This window comes from Corvus moneduloides, chromosome 7 (genome assembly GCF_009650955.1).
Source record: "Corvus moneduloides isolate bCorMon1 chromosome 7, bCorMon1.pri, whole genome shotgun sequence".
NCBI classification, from domain to species: Eukaryota; Metazoa; Chordata; class Aves; order Passeriformes; family Corvidae; genus Corvus; species Corvus moneduloides.
In genome coordinates this window covers 7,950,769-7,972,047 of record NC_045482.1, presented here as the reverse complement: position 1 = coordinate 7,972,047, position 21,279 = coordinate 7,950,769, and the positions used below count along the sequence as shown (strand labels likewise).

Here is a 21,279-nt window from a genome sequence, read left to right as displayed (position 1 = left end):
AGTTATATTTGAAGTTGCTGTTGTTTTCCTTTGTCCTATTCTCGGCTGGTTCTAATTCTGGCTGTTAGCATGTGCTTTAGAAGGCTCACTGCAGACTGGGATTTGGCAGATTGAGGTATCTAAAAGAGCCTCCCCAAGGTTAGACAGACAAACAATTGTTAGGCTGAAATACAAAGAGCCAGGTGATCCTAAAACACGTGGCACAATTTGCAGGGTTTATTCCCCCTGTTCTTGAACTCAAAAATCCATAGCAACCACTGTTAGTAATACCAGCCCTTCTCACAGCTTTCCTGCCAAGTCGGCCCACCAAGGACAGGGCACGTGTTGGAACTGCTGTTAACTAATAACTGGTTTGGGCTTCACAAAATACCAATGCACTGCAGTGGTTTTCAGTCTCTGTGGAACTACACTTGACTGGAACAAATGGGTTAAAATTACTAGTCAGCTCTTCTGCATTTAGAGCAGCACCTGAGCAATTTCAGGGAATAGCCCCTCAGTCAAAGCCCATTGCCATGATGTACTCCGTAAGGCCTTGCCTGTGTATTTATTTTTTGTAATGCTTGCCATAGCTGCTGGAATTTCAGGCCCTCATGTTTATCCAACCCCTTTTCTGAGTGGAAAATTTGTGAAGTAAACAAGTCCCCTTCTAGGCAGCTGCATCCTTGTGTGGTCTGTTCCTCAGCCTAAATAAAGCTGTGACTGCTTCTGTGAAAATTGCTGTCCTGCTGTGATGCACGAGGCACCCACAGGTATTCAATGCTGACCTCTACATGTCGCTGAGGTATTTTCTTACCTGTTGTATTTATCATATAACTGGAATAGTGAGATTAAGTTCAATCTACTTCTCTGTGGTCTTTTGTGTCAAATCTTTCTAATAAAGAATAATAAAATCTTTGTAAAGTAGCCTTTAGAAGGAAGAAGGAAAAGCCAAAAATTAAGGTTTGACTTAGGGCATTACAGTAAATATGTGGACCGTTCATGGCTACTGAGATACACGAGATTAAAAAAAAAAAAAAAGTAAAAATACTGAGTAACACCAGGAAACTGTTTTAAAACTGAAGCATTCCAAAGCAGCCACAGACGGATCAGTAGCAGCCCTCCCTCCGTATTCTTCATTGTAATTGCAGTATCATTCAGAAGACATTTTCTAAAAGGTTGGTCTAGAATGTGCCTACTAAATGTAGTAAAACTGTAACCAGAAATGTATTTCCTTCTTGAGTAGAAAACACACAGAACTACAAAGTGAGGTCCCTCTTTGTTATCCCAGTATGTTCAGTCAAAGTGCAAATGTGCAAAGCAAAACCACGTCAGTAAAGACAAAAGATTTAAGTCTAACAGCTGTATCTTGATGAAGATTCCTAACAATGCACTACTGCCTGAACACAACACTAAACTGCACCTTCAGATGCTGGCTTGCATGTGAATTGTCTCTTGCTCATACCAGGATGGCTTCCAGGAAAGCACTTGACTTTCACAAGAACATGTGAATTTAAAAAAACCCCACATGAACAGATAGTAAGGTTTCCTCCTTTTTAAAGCCACACTTAAATGTTGCTGACACAGTAACACAACCAGGCTTTGACACAGCGCTTTTAAAGCAACATGTGTATAGATCTCTGCTCAACTCACACTTGTTTTTCACAGAGCTGAAGTCTGATGTTATGTAAGAAAAAATACAAAAACCTTTCAGTGTGCCTTTCTTAGTACAGTGCATATTTTGAAAGGGGGAAAATCTATTTACTGATCTTTTTATTTTCCTGTATTTTCTGTTTCTTAATGTTTCTGAGTTTTCAAAACCTATGATTTGTCAGTTACAGTCTTAACACAATTTCCCTATTTGTTCTGTTGAAACTTTTCATTTAGGGAAAAATCCACTGGGTCCAAGGTTCTGAAAAGGCTGTATCAGTTTCAGCTCCACAGATAAGAGGGATGGAAATAAAAATTGCATAACATTTGGGGAGCTGTGATTTTTTTGCTTCAGCTATATATACCATAAGGTTATCTAAAAAGCTGTTATACAAAGGGAGAAAAATGCAAAACCAGAAAACTGGCGAGGTGGTGATGGGATTAAGGTGTTTTCCTTCTCTCCCTGTAAGTTTGTGATAGAAATAAAAGATACATGAACTTACAGGCGAACTAAATTTGTAAAACTTTTACTGGTTTTAAAGTACTATTTTTTCTGCGTATCAAGGCCTAAACAAGAAAGCAAGATGCTTAAAAATTAAACACATTCCTAAAATTCTCAGCAATACTAGTCCTAGGTAAGTAATCTGATAGAAGAAAATGTGCCTCACAGTCGTAAGTAATGATGATCTGAAGAGCTGCAGTACCTGACTTCATTGTATGAGAAGATGCAGGAGCCCTTTGCTGCCATGAGACTAAGTTAACCCTAGCTGGTTTAGTCTGAAACTGTATCAATTAACTATTTTTCACATTATTGTCTGATGAGAAGGACATATAAAGAGTGGGCAAGGGACTATCATCACTCAATTCAAGCTGCATGGCAGACATTCCAAGGCTCTTTACAGAAACCAATGTCTTCTGAATTATCTTCATATCCCCACATTCATGTTTTGACATCTATGACAGTGAACATAAAGAATAAAAAGGTAAATTTTCTTTAATAACGAGTTTTAAACTAATTTTTGGCTTTTTCTTTTTTTTTTTCTGAAGCCAGCACTCAGACCTAGTGGCAGACTTGTTTTTTAACAGTTCTTTTCAGTACCCGTCTCTATGGCAGTGTCTCCATTTCTCAGGGATTAAGACTCCCCCCACATCCTCACCATGGCAGGCCCAACATCCAAAGTACCTCACTCCTAAATGCAGAAATGAAGTCACTGCTGTGCCACGTTCTGGGTACAACATCCATCCCTCCTGGCTGCAGCCTGGGACCCGTTTGACCCCAAGGCAGCTGATGATGGACCTGCCAGCACACCAAGGGCCAGCGCTGCTCACTAGGAGCAAACACTCTGCCTTTGTGTTAAAATGGGAGAGGTAAACCTGCCAGCAAAATAATTTCGAGGTGCTTTCCTTGATGCCTAAGGATGACCTTCAGTCTTTCTGTACATGGGTGCAAGTGACAGATTTTGTCTGTTGTAGGATAATTTCCCCCCAAAAAAGAAAAAAGTGTTGCCACTAACTGCCTTCCACTATACGGTGGTAACAAAAGAGAGGAAGGAAAGGGTCTTCCACTTTGTTTTAAAGGCAGAGTAGGGAGAACTCAGGTTTCACTGACAGGAGTTGGATTGTTCTTGTTCCAGCATTTTTCATCTGAATAGTTCTAGCAAATATTGTTTCTTCAGAACTTTCAGTGACCTGTGCCATTTGCATCTGATTGCCTTCATACTGCAGCACCACAGGCAACTCACTCTTAGGCTCTCAAATTCACCAAACCAATTCTACACTCTGATATGTATTGTTAAATGATATATAGGAACTCCAGCTGATGCATGAGAGGCCTGTTAAACTGGCTGCCACATAAACTGATACATCTCCTACACGATGCAGTTGTCTTGATATTTGGAAAGGTTTCATTGTGCTCTGATACACTGAGTACCCTCTGCCTAAGAATCTCCATACTCTGTGAACTCCACAAAACACTGATATCTATATTCTCTAACCAGCCATGTTAAAGCACTTATCTCTCTCCACACCTGGAGAGGAACTTCTGGGGAGGAGACTTGTTACTGATCTGTATACAGCACTAAGAACCACCCTGATTTCCCCTGCCACACCTTGAGCTAAGCTCTATCGACTGAAGGCATTTGCTGCTGCTTCTTTGGCAGCAGTAACCCAGCCTCAGTGGAGAAAATTTTCAGCAGCTGAGCTGTCACTCTGCTAGCTGATCACAAGTCAGATAATGAACTCAGTTTTGCTATTAGCCTTTTAAATATACTTGCAAGAGGAGGGAAAAAAGTCCCCAAACCAGGTTAAATGTTTTCTAGGGTCACAGAGAATCAGTAATAAACTAGGAGCAGAATCAGCTTTTCAAACCTTTAATCCCTCCCCCTAGTTCTGCATTCCTTTGGAAAGAGAAGCTGCCAAAATTTTTGGCCAAAGGACCTGAAAAATTTTTTTAAAGAATATTTAATCCACAGAGCTTCAACTTGGAGTATAAAAAACCATAAGATGTCTGTTTAGAAGGCTGATATCCAACTGTAGTCCGTTTTTCTTATTTTTCGTAGTTCTTTTTCCTGGGATTTAGACAGTTTACATGTCATCTCTCCTAATAATTCCATATGGCTTGTATCTTCTTGTTCCATTTCTGTGGCATCTTCTTCATCTGAATCATCCTCTGCTTTTTCACTTTCCATTTCTACTTCATCAGCAACTTCTTCAGCACTGGAAGTGAAGTGGGTTGGAAACAACCCAATTAATACGTACTCTCACATACTACAGTACTATGGGGTGAAGTTATCATGCAAATAACTAAGTAAACATTAGATTTTATCTTTTTTTTTTTTTCATTTCAGTCTACTTTAAAACTACTATACTTTTCCTGCCATCTCAATTTCAAGCCATTTTTCAAATAGCTTTCTTGTAAGTAAACTTAAAATAGTTTTCTTTCTTGAAATGTAATACATAACTGCAAAGCAGGCAGGTCAGCGTTATGACAAATGTTACAACATCACAGTCCTACAGGATTAGAAACACTGGATAAACTGGTAGGTGAGACAGTATCAAGAAGGCCATTCTTCTCTTTCAAATCTGAAAGAGGTCACTTGGTCTTAAAAAGTGCAACAATACCTAGAGTGTTACTAGGAAAGACAAATTCTTTTTTTTTTTAAACATAGTTGTTTAAAGTGGCTGTTCTGTTCTGAGTTCAAGAGGTTTAAGCCTGTGCTGAAGTAGAAAGCAGAATTCCAAAGAATTATATGGAACAGCTACCATTTACAATGCATTAATTAATAGTATTAGTTCATGTGTCTGTTGTACAAATATTCCAGATCTCATTAGGAGTGAACTGCATGGCAGAACAGTAGTGGTCTTCTAAAAATCATCTGTTCTAATACAAACTATTCATCACTCACAAAATGTAAATGGAGAAGCACACAGTAATATCATAGTGCCAAGGAAAATAAAAGCATTTAATGTTAATAATTATCCACTGTATAATATATACACTGTACAGGGATAAATTCTGGTCAATCTTCAAGGGCCCACTGCTGCAGCCCTTACATGGACCTTTAAATGCACAGCCATACTAACCACCACTGTCAAAGTACAAGCTCTACAAGTGCAAATATTTACACAGGTCACTGAACTCTTACATTCTTCAGAACTGAAACTAGATGTGAGTTTCCATGTATTAGATTTTTGTTTTGTTGATGTTTTGCTGTGCCATGCAGTAAGAAATCTTGCAGCAGTGGCTGGCACAGCGTGGCAGAAGCCAGGACACTGCTGTTATGGCACAACACAGAGCACACTGAGGAGCTGCTCCAGCTGGTGTTTGTTTCCAGGTGAGCCCCCGCCCAGTGAACCACCCGCTTGCCCGTCTGGCAAATCCACAACAGCTGATTCCAAGGACAGGTTTTCATCTCTGGCCTGGCAGAGTTTAATGAAACACTTTAAAGAACAGATGGCACAAAAATGCAATCATTTAACTGGCTTCAGTGTAAATGACAAGATATTAATCCTAAAACAAAACTACTGTCATAATCCCTGGGCCTGCATTCCTTTTTTAGCAGCACACATTGATCCCGAAGGGGTAAGCTACAATTTTAAATACCTCTCAAACTATTCTATTAAATTGGAATGAATGCATTGTAAGCCAAACTGAGGTGTGCTTACACTTGTATTTTGTAGCTTAATTAGAAATGAAATTTGAATTCTAAACAAATTCTTAAGACCAAGCTTCTAACTTCTTGGTTTATCTAGAAACTGAAACCAAAAATTATGCAGGAAGTCACAGTAATTTCAAATAAAGTTGAGAACCTAATATTTAACCAAAAAAAAGCCATTAAATCCTTGCAATAAAGTTAAATTCATAGAGAGCATCTGAGTGCAAAAGGCAGCATTTTGCATATAAGCACATTATGCAAAACCCAGCAAAAACAACAGCAACAAAAGAGCCAATACACTGAACAGCCAGACCATTGCCACACTAAGTATTCCACTAACTTACTGCATAGATAAAGTGTTGGAAAACTGCTTTTACACTTTAAATAAAGAAGTACGTAATTTAAAAGAACTTTGATAACTAAGGAGAGTTCTTGAAATTTTCTTACCTTTTGTTCTCTTTGGAGATGAGCAATGAGTTAATAAATATAGTGCAGAGGAAGGAAGCAGATGGCAAAACATGTGCTGGAGTGTGCAAAAGCTGCAAAGATAAAACAGAAAGCTTTATGAAAGATTCTGTTTGTTGTGATTTTGCTTGTACATTTGCTGGAATTACTCCTACCTCTTTAACAGCAGGTGAAGCTTGCTCCTGCTTATTATGAACAACTGGTTTTCCAAGGTCTATATCCTCTTGTGCTTGCTGATGTCTGTGCTTTCCCAAGAGCAAACTAAATGGGGTCACAGGAAGACTTTCTTCTACTGCCAGCTTGAAAAAATGTAAGTAGAATTTTAGTGTCACACATCTAAGTTCTATCTCCTTTTAAGTCACCAAAATTCAGAATAAACTCAGATGACAAAAGTTTACACTCCAGTTTAACTCAACTGAGCTATGTGGCTCTTTGTACTCATTCTCAGGGGTCTGGAGAGAATACTGCACAGAGGGTTGCAAAACTCTCCAGAATCTGGACCCAAGAACACCAGATTAGTTGGCAGATGTACCAATTAACTTCCAAATATGGAAGGTGGTGCACATGTCAGAAAACCAAGAATGGGTTTTTCAAGTTCCACTTTGGACCAAAAAGGTCTTTTATACTCCAGCATCATCTGCAGAGAGATTAAGTTATGTAACGGGAAGCAAAACATGGCACCTTGTCTTTTGGCATTTTCCTACATCAATGTACCTTCATCTGAGCACCAAATTATTTCCCCACCTTCCAAAGAAACGGATTGCTTATGCCCACATTCCAACAGGATTTTGCATTAGGAAGATACTAACTTCTACTTTGGTCTATTTTATCTAATCAAACAAATCAATCAAATGCTGCTATTTCAGCAAGTATGAAACACGTCTTCAACATGAATCAAAAAAAAAAAAAAATCCAATTTCCCAGGCTACTTCTCCACAGAAATACATACTAGAATGCAATTCTGGAATTCCTCCTCACTGATAAGTCACAATTGACTAACAACTGCTCATTCTCATCAGAAAGCACAGTTCAGACCACACTCAAGGTTCCAAGTGTTACAGAAACCAAGAAAAGGAAAGAACTTACTCAAACATTTTGCTTCATTTGTGTAACCTGAATCTTTTAGAAAATGATTTTTTCCCCCCCCCCCCAGGGGAAATGGAGAGTGTCTTACTGATACTTTTAAAAAAAAATTTTACAAATAGCACTTCTTGTCAAAAAATAAGCAAATCCAGATTACTGCTCCTTCAGCTAAGTGCCTCCAGGTAAGGGTCCGGTGTGCATTTCCATGACAGAAGGGAATTTCAATATGACAGAATGAACACCATCTGAATTGTGAACTGCTCTGTCCGTCTCAGTCAGAACTTCTATGAGAGGTACCTGTTTGCTTGATGGTGTAAGCCTTTCTTCCAGAGACTTTGTGCTAAGTGTCATTAGCTCCTAAAATACAGAAGGAAGTAGCACAGTTATCACATGTGAAACTGCTTTCCATATTTCCATAACTTGCCTAGAGAAGCTTCCAACTAGCCCAAAAGCTTTTATCAGTCAAGTGGAAGAGGCAAAACCATCCCTTCCTCTTTATTTTGGAAAGAGCCTGAAGAGAAGCAAGAATGGACCTAGAGGTTCTATAGACTTTTTGGGAAAACAAACAAAAAACCCCACACCCCCATCCAGAAATTACAGGGAAACTGAACATCACATGGAACATCTGTATAATCAGCAGTAATATATACAGCTTCTAGGTGATTGTTTAAGTTAAACTGCATAGGCAATGTTCCCAAGTTATCTAGTTTCTTCATTAAATATTCACAGTAGAAAACCAGTAAATAATTTTGAGCTTAGGCTGTTCTGGCAGTTGAAAGCCTTCAACAAAGCATGGCTTACACTGACTTGAAATGACAGAAAGAAACTCCTACACTCATAAGCAGAACTCTGAATTTGCATCCAACTATTTTAAAGACAACAGTTTTTCCCCAGGAACCACCTGCCAATTACTTTTCCTTACTTGTGTATCTGTAAGAAAAAATAGCTGGGATTTTCTTAGCCAAAGGTATTTTTCTGAGCTTATAATTTCAGGTTCATCTCTTGGAACGAAGGCAGCAAGCAGGATCTTTTCTTTACAAAGGTTTCTCTGGATGTAGATTGGCCGTGGCTCATTTGGTTTAAACACAAACACTGCAAAACCAAGAAAATGTTCTCATTAAATCAGGAAATTCTTACCCTCCTGGCAGCTGTCAAAGCTCTGCATTGTCAAAGTCCAGGAAGGCTGGACAGGATTGCCTCCAAGCACTATTTGCAGGAATATAACTGGGTAACTTTACTGCATAATAGAAGGTACCTTTCACAGTACTCCAAATCCAGAGAACACACTTGGAAATTAACATTTCTGTAGGAAGAGTTATCTTAATTTAATGTCAGAGCTCTAAAATGTAGCTGTACAGTTCTGCATTTATAAGAGAGGGTCAAGAACATTTGAGACTGTCACCCAGAAAGTGTGGTTAATCCTGAGCTGTATCCTACACCAGAAACTACCTGCAGGAAGAAAAGATAACATGCTTTGTTTGAATGCTGCTGTGAGATATGTCTCTGTTTCCACAGGTGCAAGCACACACTGAAGTCCATCTTGCAGCTTTCAGAGTCTGAATTCTAAGAAAACCTTTTCTAGAAATGGTGCTTTCCCAGTTTTAAATTATGACTTGTCAAAGAAGGCTTTGTACTTACAGCTGGACTCTTTGGAGAGCCATGAGACTGCAGCAATATGTTCAGAAAGGGGATCAGGTTGCAGAACCACGACGTTGAGGTGGGCACTCCACTCCACTGAAAAGCGAACACAGCAAGAGCCAGAGGTGAAAAGGAGCCAAACTAAAGGTCAAACAAACAACGCACAGGCCCTTAGCTGCTGGAAAAGGCAGCTTCACTCATTCCCTGGTGAATAAAAACACACAAATGCTACCAAGTTCTACACAAGTGTAAGAAATACTACCTTTTATTGGGTTATCATTCACCTAACTTACAATATATCTTGCACATGCACACAAAGCACATGCATGCTGGACAGGATACTATCCTAAGTATGAAAATCATCCCATTTCCACAGGGCATTTTGTAGCATGTAAATCTGGAACTGAACTAGAATTATTTCAAGGTTTCACAGTAATTTCAAGTATTAAATTATTGTAGCACACATTCAAGCTGATCTTACATGCACAAGTGAGCAGGTTCCAGCAACACAGAAAGCCATAATCAGTGGCACCAATAAGGTACTTGGAACATGTTAGTCTCCCAAAGCAGATGTTCCTACAGAAGTAAAAAGTCAAAACAAATTAGTCACCTTCAGAGTTCATCTTTGTTTCTCTATGTAGCAACTACTAATAAATCACAAAAACCATTCAGTTATGATTTAGTTTTGACACCTAAATCAGAAATTTGCTTTTTCAATTAATCTCTAGTGGTACGAAACTCCACACACAACTGTAAGGGAAGTTTGATGATTTAAAGTATGCATAAATATATAAGGATTACATGTTTCTACAGCATTCCAATATAAAGGAGGGATTTAAAATGCTTAAATAGATTACAAAACCATACATAATTTTATGTGTTCATATTGGGATTAGAAAATAACTTCCATATTTAAAGAAGGCCTACTATTGTTAAGGAAACAGAAAGATAGGAGTAGTTAAAAAAAAGTTATTATAAGCTGCTCCAGTTGAAGAAAGCATGTGATTTGATTTCTCAGTCTCTTGTTTGAAAGTAACAGAACAGCCTTATGACTTCTAATGATGAAAGATTTTCAAAAAAAGCTAATAAGGGACAGAATTTGTATATTAAAGCATAGCCCTTTGAAGTTATGCAACTAATACACTAATTCATTATATTCCTAGAGTAATTTGTTTCCTTTTAATATAATAAATAGTAAAGGCTATAGGAGCAGCTGGCCTGGGAAAAACTTGCGACTGCACCAAGCCGGTGGCTCACATGCCTCCCACAATTTTCCTGCACACCAGTTTCAGAATACATTTCTCAATTTCTGATCTTGGAGGACCAATACAAAACAGACTCCGTAACACGAAAGAAAAGCTTACAAACATACACACAACACATGGAAGGGACAAATCTCTGTATGCTGCTATGATTCTTTGTGTCAGTAGTCTTTAAAACATTGTGACCACAAAATGTTGATGGTATCTTTTATCATGACAGCATGGAATGGAGCATTGCTGGGATAGTCTGCCAGGCAAACATGGATTTTCCAACAGAGGTTAAGGAGGATCAAGATATGTATTTCATAGTACAGGTAAGGTCATTATGCCTTTATTGATATAATTTCTATTTGCATGTATACATACACAAATAAAGCACCACTTCTTGTATTTATACTTTTCCAGGACTTTGATTTATCCCTGGATTAATGTGGAAAAAGAGAAGGGCTATCAACACACTACTTGTGTGTGCCCCATGATACAGATTTAAGGATGGGAGGTACAGGAGACATAAGCAAGTAAGAAGGAACACTTGATCTTATTTGTAATAGTATTTTTAACCAACCACCTAAAAGCCACTTTAGTCTTTTCTATATATGAATTAATAAGACTGTTAAATTCAATGTTTATGTGAACATATACAAGGTCTTGGACTGCTGTGAATTGATTCTTTCTGTTCTGAGAGTTCAAATGAGACATAAATGAGCAGATGAAAAATGTACCTTATATTTCCAGGTGGATGGCAAAATGTACACTTAAGATCCCAAGTAAGTGAATCCCATACAGTGACAGTTTCTTCAAAGCTAACAGCAAGCAAAGAGCCATCTTCTGAGAAGCAGCAGTTTGTAGCTTGGTAGTTGTGGTAGCTGCCTACAAAGTCACAGCTCCAGCTCACACTCTGCTGTGCTGCGTTGAATGAACAAGCCAGTTAATTCAAGTCTATACATGACAAAAGAAGAATTCAAGTATTATTGCAAAATAGGCTCAAGAGAAAGGCAGTTTCCTTTCACAATTTTTGATGAGCACAGAGAATCTGCCCTGTTCTAGTATGAGAAACAGCTGGTAGGGTTTTCATTTGTCCTCAGTTTTGCATTTGAACAGTGAACCCTGAGACTGGCATGGTACAATATTCATGCTTAGTTTGCCAACTCCATTAACTGTGGTCTCAAATAGGCAGAGGTTAGATAAAATGATACTCAAATAGATTCAACACTTGTTCTGAAACATTGTTCTAACTCTAGCAAAAACACGAGCATTACTCAAAATTTGAACACAGGCTGCATTTAAGTCCAACAAAGCTCATGGTTCATTTACAGAAGATTCGAGGATCACCAAGTGACCCACCAGCATGCTTCCGTGTGTTGGTTCACCTGCCACTGCATTCTGTTGGGACACCTTTCCCACTGTGGATAATCACCATAAAATAAACCAGAGCAAAGTGATGTACTTACCACATTAACATACATTTCCCAGTATAAAATAGCTCCTACAGCGTGCTTTTGAAACATTTGAGTAGGATGAGGAAAAAAAGGACAGTAAGTTCATCCTATGCTAAAATATCCTTTATATAAGGGCTACAAGTTGATGATTAAAAGACCTGACAGTAAAAAAAAAAAAAAAAAAAAAAAAAGCCAGAAACGATTGAGTACTTCCAACTGCATGGCACCATCTAGGGGCCCAGCAGGAGACCTGCTGCAGTCAACACATACCAGAGTGTACTCAACTGAGGAACTCATCGGTAAACTAGTATTTGCTGCAGAGAAGCTGCAGCATGTCAACCCTTTCTACCTGTGCATTCCTACTCTGCCCCACTGGGCAAATACACCACAGCAGTCACCGCTAACTGGTACTTTTACATATGCCATGAAACAGAACCATGTAGTCACTGAAAATACATCCTGATGATGGCAGGCAGCAGATACAAAACTATTTTGTGGAAAGAAAAAAAATTCGGTTTCATCCCCAACTGACACTACACTCAAGACCAAAGTATCTGCTCATTAAGTTAAGATATAATTTAAGCTCAGAATAATTTATGAAAAAAAAGCAAAACCAACACTCTTTCAGATACCATTGAGGGGGTTACTATTAATGCAGTAAATAACACAAGATTTTGTCTTTCTTCTCATCAGCAGCCACTGTTGAGGAACAAACAGCTTGGAAAGAGAAAGTTGGTTTGGCAAAGTTTGCCAAATGGAAACCCTAATAGCTCAAAAGTACTTTTGAACATGTTCTCACCTGCCCATGAAAAGACAAACAGATTACTGAACTGCAAGCAGTTCAGCAAGACCACTATCACAGCTACTGGGAACATGAAATGACAAGACATCCAAATGGCAGCAAAGTGCTACTTCACTTAAGTGTGCCTGACACTGTAACAACATTTAAGTAAATGGAAATTAGTACGTTGGAAATCTTTTGTATTTCGCATTCAAAGGCATACAGAGCAATCAAAACACAGATGGTCTGTTTGAAGGAAGGGAACATCATCATGTCTTTCAGGAGGTGAAATCTGGTTATTAAAAGCATCTCAGAAATACCTAAATACCCATTCTATGACCTAATGGAAAGGAAGGAGGTTCAAAAAATGAACTCTGAAGTGGTGCATCTGGAGAATGGCAAAAGAGCTATTATTTTACACTAAGTCAGCTCAAACAGAATAACACATTTCTGCATCCTGCTCCTTTGAGCAGGAGTCTCAAATGAAAAGCCTACCTAGAGGACTGACAAAAATCCATTTTCTCAATATGGAAAAATCATTACCACAAACAATTCTTTAACCAATAAACACAGGCTGCCATTCTCTTCTGCAGCAGCTTGCCAAGGTCTCCCTGGCTATTTCAGGAACCTCAATACCAAACTGTAATACTGTGGAGCTACGACAGAACTGCACCACAGGATGCTCAGGAGAACACAATACTTCATACAGCAGCAGAAACAGATCAACGCATGGGACTGAGCAAATGAAGGTAGGGTCTTAATTTCTATAGCATGACTTCAAATGTCATTGTAGGTCCTTTCCAACTCAGGTTATTCTTATGGTTCTATGTTACAAGGTGCAAGTAAGAGTAAGTTTATGTTTTGACCATGCTTACCTTCTGGATCAGTGTCTTCTACCATCACCCAGACTTTAAACACACAGTCTCTGCCAGTTGTTACCAGTATGAGAGAGTCATCTCCCAGTTCATCCATGTCACGAAAGCACATGTCTGTGATGTGGTTGTCATGGGGTGTGTTTATTCTGGTATTCAGCTGAAAGCTATAAGAAAAGAAAACAGAAGCTTGCCATTCTATTTCATTTGGAACTTGGGGAACGCTTCAGTTAAAGCTGATTCTGGAATGGGCAGGGAGAAGAGCAATCAAAGTTCTCATTAAGACAGCTAAATAGTATTGCATTAACAGATCAGATTTCCCTAATGGCTTCCACAAAGTAACCCAGCACCAAGAATGATCACTAGGCAAGCATCTCTCAAAGTCTGAACTCTGGGCAGTCTTTCCACTACTTTAAAAATCAGTTACATAGCTGATCTGTGTAGTAGCTTTCTTTTGCCTTGTTTCTTCTTTAAGAAAATAACGATTTGTAGTCAAAATGTAATTTTTTAAATAGGAAAATTAGGGAAAGCGTTATTAACCAGATGCATATGTTTGCTAAAGACAAAGATCAACAACAGAATTATAATCTTCTGTACCTTCCGGAGAAGGACTAATCAATTCACGATGGATTACATACAGGTGGGAAAACTATATGGGCTATAGAACCATTCTGTCAGCTCCCTGATTTTTAATATCAGGAAAATATGTGAATTTAAGTCCCATGGTTACAACAGCCTCTGATTACTGTAAGTGTATTCAGTGCCACTCTGTGTTCTGTTGCAGATGCTGTAGCATGCAGAGTGAACTACCTAGATCTGGAAAAACCGCCTTTGCAAGGCAACGTCTGTGCAGGGATTTGTGTGACAGAGAGCTGGAAGGGCAGCTCTATTCTCACTACCTTTGCATTTCTTCATGGTAGAACCACAGTTTCAGCTGTAACTCGGGATCAGTCACTTCTTCACTCTCCTCTACTGTGGCCAGCCAGGTGCCCTGAGCACTGAATGCCACCTTCACCAGGTCTGACTGCTTGAGACCCGCCTGGTGGATGTACTGGCGCTGCACAATGTCCAGCTGCAAAGCAAGGCCAGAAGTGTATTTTAAAATTCAGGTAGAGCTATAAGAGATACCACTCATAAAACCATGGAGAAAGGATGTTCTGAAGGCTCCAGTTATACCTGACTGGGCTGTGGCACAAAACAGTGCCCCAACATGTGGGGAAAGCAGATTTGGGCATCTGTATTCCAATGATGCGAAGTGAAGAAAGAATGAAAAATAATTTGAAGTTGTTTTACCTAGAAATTTTTGACATTTAACAGGACAGCACACTGTTTTGAAGTACTTTTTTCAGTATCAATATTTAGACTTGCTTAGCAAGTGAAGTCTCAGATAAAGCCAAGAACATCTCAGTCTGGAATCCAGCTTTGTGGAATAGCTGCAAGGTTTTTTTTTTCCCCTTTGCCATATTAAGTCTTCAAATAAATTCTGATTCACAAGTTACTTGACTGAGTAAATTAAAGTTTTGGTACAAACCCATCCAACTTACACTGAACAACTGCTGGTCACTCTGGAGGGAATAGAACTGCAAGTGGCCTGGCTCCCCATTCAGGACCAAAGCTTTGGTTCTAGGATCAACTGCTAGTCCAGTCTTGACATCCCGACCTGGAAATGAAAATCAGGTAACAAATGACCAAAGCTGTCAAGTGACACATTCCACTCTCTAAGTGGAAGATAAATCTTACTGCTCTTACTTTTGATTAGCCCTTGAATACTTCTGGAAAACCTTAGGTTGCTGTTGATTATCGTAATTCCTGAAAGAGAAAGAAAAGTCTTGCAAAAGGCACCCATCTCCTGGTGGGAAAGGGACTGTAACCATCTGTACTGCAAATTTATCTTTGCTCAGTTTATGACACCAAGGTGGAAAGCCAAGTTACAGCAGTCACCAGGCAAATTCACAAAATTAATCAAAGAACAAAAGATTACTACAAGCATCTGTTTTTTCAGATCAGTAATGAAATTTTATGCAGTTCCTAGTTAATTAATCCAAAATCAACAAAATAAAGCTCATACAGATTTGCATTTCCATTGAAGTGATACTTGGATGTGTTTTGCCTTACTGTTATCTGTGTGCAAGGTGCAGCAGAGAGCGCCGTCGGAGGACATGGAAATGTACTCGATAGGAGACCCCAAACGAGGCAGGAAATCCTTCTGGCATGAAGATTCATTGTGCCATTGGACTAGAACAGATTCCACTCCACCACTCAGCAACCTGGTTCCTTTTCCAGCAATAAAAATACAGTTAAAAGGTTTTGCTTAAAAATAAAATCAGCAGCCTATGTCTTTACAACAACAGACAGACATGAGTTTCTCAAAACTGTCAAAAGCAAACATATTAAGCCTGGGCAATACACATAAATACGTTTCTCATTATACCCTGTTAAACTGCTAGAGAAACTTGGATTAACTAACAGGAACTTGTACCTACAGTGAAATTTAAACAATACTTTGGCAGTAGTAGATCCATCACTTTCTGAATCAGCTGAGTATTTGTGCTAGGATATGGCTGAATTGTTCTCCTTCTGTAAGAGGTATTTTGCACTAAGAAATACCTTAAGAATAGTTCAGATCACAAAATTCAGATACATGTGTAGTATTTCTGACAGCAGGTTTGAGCTCAGACAAGACTGGCTTGTTTTATTTGGATGGAAGTAAAACTGGAAAGAACTCATCAGTATTATTAATGAAATGGAAGGGGAGGGAGAGTGGAGGTGAGGGAAAAGAGGTGAGAGAAGGGGTTAGATTTTTTTCTACCACAGAAGGCAGATATTTGACATTATAAATGTCAGTCAAAATATATATAAAACAATAACAACTCCGTTAGTTTTTATTTCAGATCCTTCCTGCACATACTTAAAATTCTAGAAATTAACTTGTTAGTAAGTGGACAAACTTGGAGCTTCCTTGTCTGCTGCAACACTTCAAATTTGAGAAGGTTTTGTTTGTTTGATGGAGGTTTGTTGGCTTTTTGGTACGTTTTTTTTTTATTGCTCTGTTTTGGTTTTATTTTTCTTTTACTCACCCTCCACAGAAAAAGCCAGATCCATGACAATATCATGATGCCAGTGCAGTGTGGAATATGTGTACTCTTTCCTGTGGTGGAAATTCCTCCTGTGTAGAGAGGAACAGAACAGTTCTTTACTCACAACATCAACAACAGAATAAACAAAAGGAAATACTGAATTGAATCAATTATATCATCCTGTCCTCTAACTTTTAGACTAGTTTATCCTATGCTTAAGTGATGCAGGAGGGCAGGAACCAGGCTACAGGTTTTCAGAACTCTCCTGGTCCACATCTGAGTTATACTGAGCAACTCAGCCCTGGAAGCAACTTAGCCATGCAACGTTTTTAATCATGTATTCCACTGGTGTGTTCTCCTTAGGACTCATCCATAAAGAGTTATTTAAGCTGCTCTTGCATTACCTTTTACACCTAAGTTTAGATTCAATGGAGCATAACTTAACATAGGCATTTTTTCCACATTATACTGTCAGCACTGCAGGTTCATTGCTCATTCTGACTTCTGAAAATGGCAATGCTAAAGACAAATTAGATTGCTTTGCTCAGGTTTGACTTAATTCCTACAGTGAGAGGAGTTTATGGGATACACAGTTAACCAAAATGCACATACCAGAGGCGAATCTTTCCATCAGCATGGCCAGTTGCAATGCAATCCTCCGTAGGATGGCACACGACGCAACTGAAGTGATTGTCTCCTCCTTTTGTCTTCATTGTACTTAAAGAAAACCTTCAAGAGTTAAGAAAGTAACTTCAGTTATAAGAGTTGGGTTGGTTTTTCTAAAACAAATCTTCAAAAGGATCAGCTAGTGCACATAAAAAAAAATTCTGGTTAGCAAAATTAAACATCTTCAAGTTGTTGTGGTTACATGCACTCTCAAAAAATAGTGACAGACTTACTTTTCTCTTGATTTCCTTAATTCTCTGCCTTCAATCAAGCTGAAAGAGATTTTGCTTCTCTCTTTCTCTCCCTCTTCCACTCTCTTTTCTCCTCCTCCCCTCCCACTTCCTGGGCCCTGCCCAAATGATGTCACTTATTTCAGTTCAGCACCAACCTAAGTATTTAGCTGAAAAAAATACATTCCTGAGCTGTAAAGGTAAGGTACCACTGCCACTGATCTGCTCACTGTTCATTTCTAGAGGAAACTTCCTACACAGTGACTACATCCCCTTCAGCAGAAAACCAAATATGAGATCATGTGCGCACACATCACGAGTTAATAAACATTTAGGACATACCAGACTGAATCAATACCTGATATTTTCATTCTCATTCTTACCTGTTCAACAGTTTCCGTTTAAAAAAATAAACTTGGAGATTCACATCCTTCACTGATGCGACATATGCACCCTGTTAAAGTAAAGCCATTTAGGACATACAGATTATGTTCTTACACAAGAAAAAAAATAAAGCACATTTCACTACAAAGTACTTTACACTGGAGGCAACATATAAGCTGATATTAAGTACTTTTCCATTATAAATGTCAAAGTTTCTTTTATTTTTTGTAATATAAAAGAAAGCATAGGTCTTACACTGATTCATTTACTTTCACTTTTGTTTCACTAATGCTGTGCTTGTATAAAGACATAAACAGCATAGAGTTCATCTGAGAGGAAAAAAAACCCCATCCAACCAACACCCCAGAGAAGAAAAAAAGCCAAAGGCGAACATACTTCTCTTCCAAATGCAATGTGCTTCATTGATGCACCCACACCATCCAGAACCACTGACAGCTCCTTGGCTTCCAGATCTTGGCCTGCTCCTTTTGTCAGCTTAACTGAGACCAGCTGGAATGTATCTGACAAAAGAAAAAAATCTGTTTGAAACCAACAGTAGTACTGAAGAATGAGGACCAGACACTGGATATCAGTGCAAGAGTAAGCAGAAACCAAGGGAAGCCACACAGTATTTGCTCTTGCTCTGAAATAGCAATATATTATAGTACACAGTAAGGCCTAGATGTATTTCTTGCAGACAAAATCCCATAAAAAAATATCTAGGCATGCTGTTAATAGGACAAGTCTCTTTATGTTAATACTGCCTAAGGTGGGAGGAAAATCTCAAGCACTCATACCCAACTTGAGTACTACAACCTGTACCTTGGTGAGCAATGCTCAAAGATTTACTGCATCTACAAGATCACATCCATGCAGTACGTGCTTCAAAAGCAAAGATGAGCACTCTTCTAGACAAGTATTGGAAGGATAGATGTCATAGAATGAAAACAAAGAAGTACAAAATGCAGGACTACAGACATCTGCCACAGGATTTAAGAAATATTTCACAACTAACATATTAAAGCCATTCTTGCAGCACACCGTTCACTGCTGGGACAGTGGCACAGACACAGAATGACTGAGATGACATGGATGATGCTACTTGTACTGTACCTCGTTCACCCTTCTTTGGAATGACAACAAACACTGAGTCCTCAGCACTAGCAGGTGTGTACAGTGCCAGAAGTTTGGATCCTACAGTGAAAGTCTGAAGAAAAAAAGAGAAGGAAATCAACAATTACTACATTTGTGTGTATGTCTTTAAAGTAAGGAAATCATATCTTATAGAAACCTTCATGTGTTAACTGAAATTCTCGACTCTAAGTCAAATAAATATATCTTTATTCTAGCAAGGACTAATACAAATGTTAAAACAGTAGTAATAAAATACGAGACATCCAATTTACTGAAAAACCTTTAGATACCTTACCCCTAAAACAGAGCAGAATACCCACCCAAAGGGAAATATTTAGCAGAAAATGTGAGCAAAAGGACAGTCAGCAGCCCACATTTTCAAGCCATTGTAACAATTCCTGTTGGTATATCCCAAACTGCAGCACACTTTCCAGAGCTACACTGGACTCCAAACTGCAACAGGTAGCAAAGTCAGTATGTCAGTACATCTCCCATCTTCTTCCCCAAAAGAATCTGCATCATCATCATCACCATACATTCTATTACTCCCATAATTAGATGGGTTTTAGGTAGTGTTCATAGTAGAACAATCCATCTCAGACTGATTTGTGCCCATTTTTGACATGCTCTTAAAAAGAATAACAACATACTTTAATGAGAATCCCATCCATGAAGTCCCACAGCTTAATAGTGCCATCGAGAGAGGAAGAATAGAGCTGAAGAAAAAAACCAACTATATAAGTAATAGCAATATATCAAAGCCAGATTTTACATACAATCACAACTGCGATTCCAGGTAACCGAATCATAAAAAACTCAGGACAGACACCAGCTCTGTGTGACCTTCAAGGGAGGTGCAAGGGAAGTACAACACTTTTACTCTAGTTTAAAATGTACCTTGTCACAAAGTGTGAATGCACAGATACCCATCACGTGAACATCTATTAACACCTACATTAGATTTTGCACAGCTAATATGCAGATCAGTCCCTCTTGTTAAATAACTCTTGTTTACATATAGACATCAAAAAAGCCCAAGCAAACTGAGAGCAGGGAAGGCAGGCTGGGGGCAGAGGGAGCCACTGGGCAAGTTAAAGGGATTTAGTCAAATCTGTATCAGTACCAGCAGATACAGAGTGGCTAACACCAACCACAGTATCGCTGATTTTCTCACGTACTTCTTTTACCCTTTCAATCAAAGAACCGGAAATTTTGCTGATATTTCCGTTTTGTTGTCATTCCATTCAAGGAGTGTAATCCAGATGACATTTCACGTTTGTGTTTGTAGGTAACTGACACAGCGTCTACCCTTCTTGTCAGGTTCCGCGAAACATCAGCCCAACGACGCCCTAATGACTCCCAAACTCCAGGCAGCCCCGGGACAGCCCCCGCGGAGCCACATAAGGGTCAGGGGCACCCGCGACCACCCCCAGGCCAGACCTGCCCCCGCAAACCTGCATGTGGTTGTGTGGGTTGAGCTGGATGCCGGTCACCAGGTCGGCGTGGCCGCCCATGAGCCGCAGGGTCTCCTCGGTGTTCACGCTGTACACCTTCACGAAGTCCCCCGAGGCGCACAGCAGGTACCTGCAGGGGGGAAACGCCGTTACCCCGGCGGAAAGGGCCCGGGCGTCCCGCGGCAGCCGCAGGCCGCGGGGACACCGGTGGGCAGAGCTCCGCTCGGAGCTCAGCAGCCCCCCCGAGCGCGGCAGCCCCGGCCCTCCTCCCCGCTTGCCTGCAGTCGGCGGAGAACACGGCCCTGGCGCCGCGCAGGGCGCTGCCCCCGCACCGCACCACGCGGAGCGCGCCCGGCGACACCATCTTGTCCCGCCGCCACCCGCGCGCCGGCCCCGCCCCGCCCCGGCCGGCGCTGATTGGCGCCGCCGCCGCCGCGTGCTGCGGGCGGGCTGCGCGCGCGCCCCCTCACGGAGACACAGGAGCGGCGCAGGTGGGGAACGGCCCCAACACCCCTTCATCAGCCAGAGCCTGGTACCCAGTGCCGCGTCGAGACTCTCCTTAAACACCTCCAGGGACGGTGACTCCGCCACCTCCCTGAGCAACCCCTTACAACCACTTTTTCTCTGAAGAAATTCTTCTTAATGCCCCTCCGCTGGCACAGCTTGAGAATGTGTCCTCTCGTCGGTTGCCTGGGAGCAGAGCCCGCCCCTTACCTGCCCACAGCCTCCTGTCAGATAGTTTGTAGAGGGCGCTCCAACCTCCATTAGTGCTCCTGCCGAGCGCCCCTCAGAGCGCCGGTGAGTGCGGGGAGCTGGGGAGCTAGGGCGTCTGCGGGGCTGCTGCCCCTGCCCGGGGGATGCTGCTCGTGCCCACTGCCATGCTCAGCCCTTCGTCTGAAACATCCCCTGGCCGCTGTCTCCGGCCATTCCCAGGATAAAAGGCGGCGGGAGCGCTGAGCGGGGCTGTGCCGCTGTCACTCCCTGAGCACTCCGGTCCCCCCTGACCTCAGGGCG

The 21,279-nt window shown here is 40.5% G+C and overlaps 1 protein-coding gene across 2 annotated transcripts; it reads right to left on the bottom strand.

Annotated features, from left to right (window-relative positions):
• Positions 1-3,224: 3,224 nt before the first annotated feature.
• On the bottom strand, positions 3,225-21,247 carry WDR75 (WD repeat domain 75). 2 transcript variants are annotated; one of them, XM_032114539.1, is made up of 21 exons: positions 20,980-21,247; positions 20,266-20,395; positions 19,462-19,527; positions 18,791-18,884; positions 18,074-18,198; positions 17,677-17,747; positions 17,010-17,126; positions 16,398-16,486; positions 15,436-15,594; positions 15,070-15,129; positions 14,865-14,980; positions 14,220-14,392; positions 13,324-13,487; positions 10,951-11,134; positions 9,448-9,542; positions 8,967-9,062; positions 8,251-8,420; positions 7,626-7,685; positions 6,401-6,544; positions 6,228-6,319; positions 3,225-4,341 (listed from the first exon to the last, which is right to left on the bottom strand). In XM_032114539.1, the coding sequence occupies exons 2-21, from the start codon at positions 20,323-20,325 to the stop codon at positions 4,137-4,139; spliced, it is 2,340 nt and encodes a 779-aa protein (XP_031970430.1). In that variant the 5' UTR covers positions 20,326-20,395; positions 20,980-21,247; the 3' UTR covers positions 3,225-4,136. The 2 variants fall into 2 exon arrangements, with proteins under 2 accessions (XP_031970430.1, XP_031970429.1); XM_032114538.1 differs by lacking the exon at positions 20,980-21,247 and adding an exon at positions 20,544-20,655.
• Between the last annotated feature and the right edge of the window lie 32 nt (positions 21,248-21,279).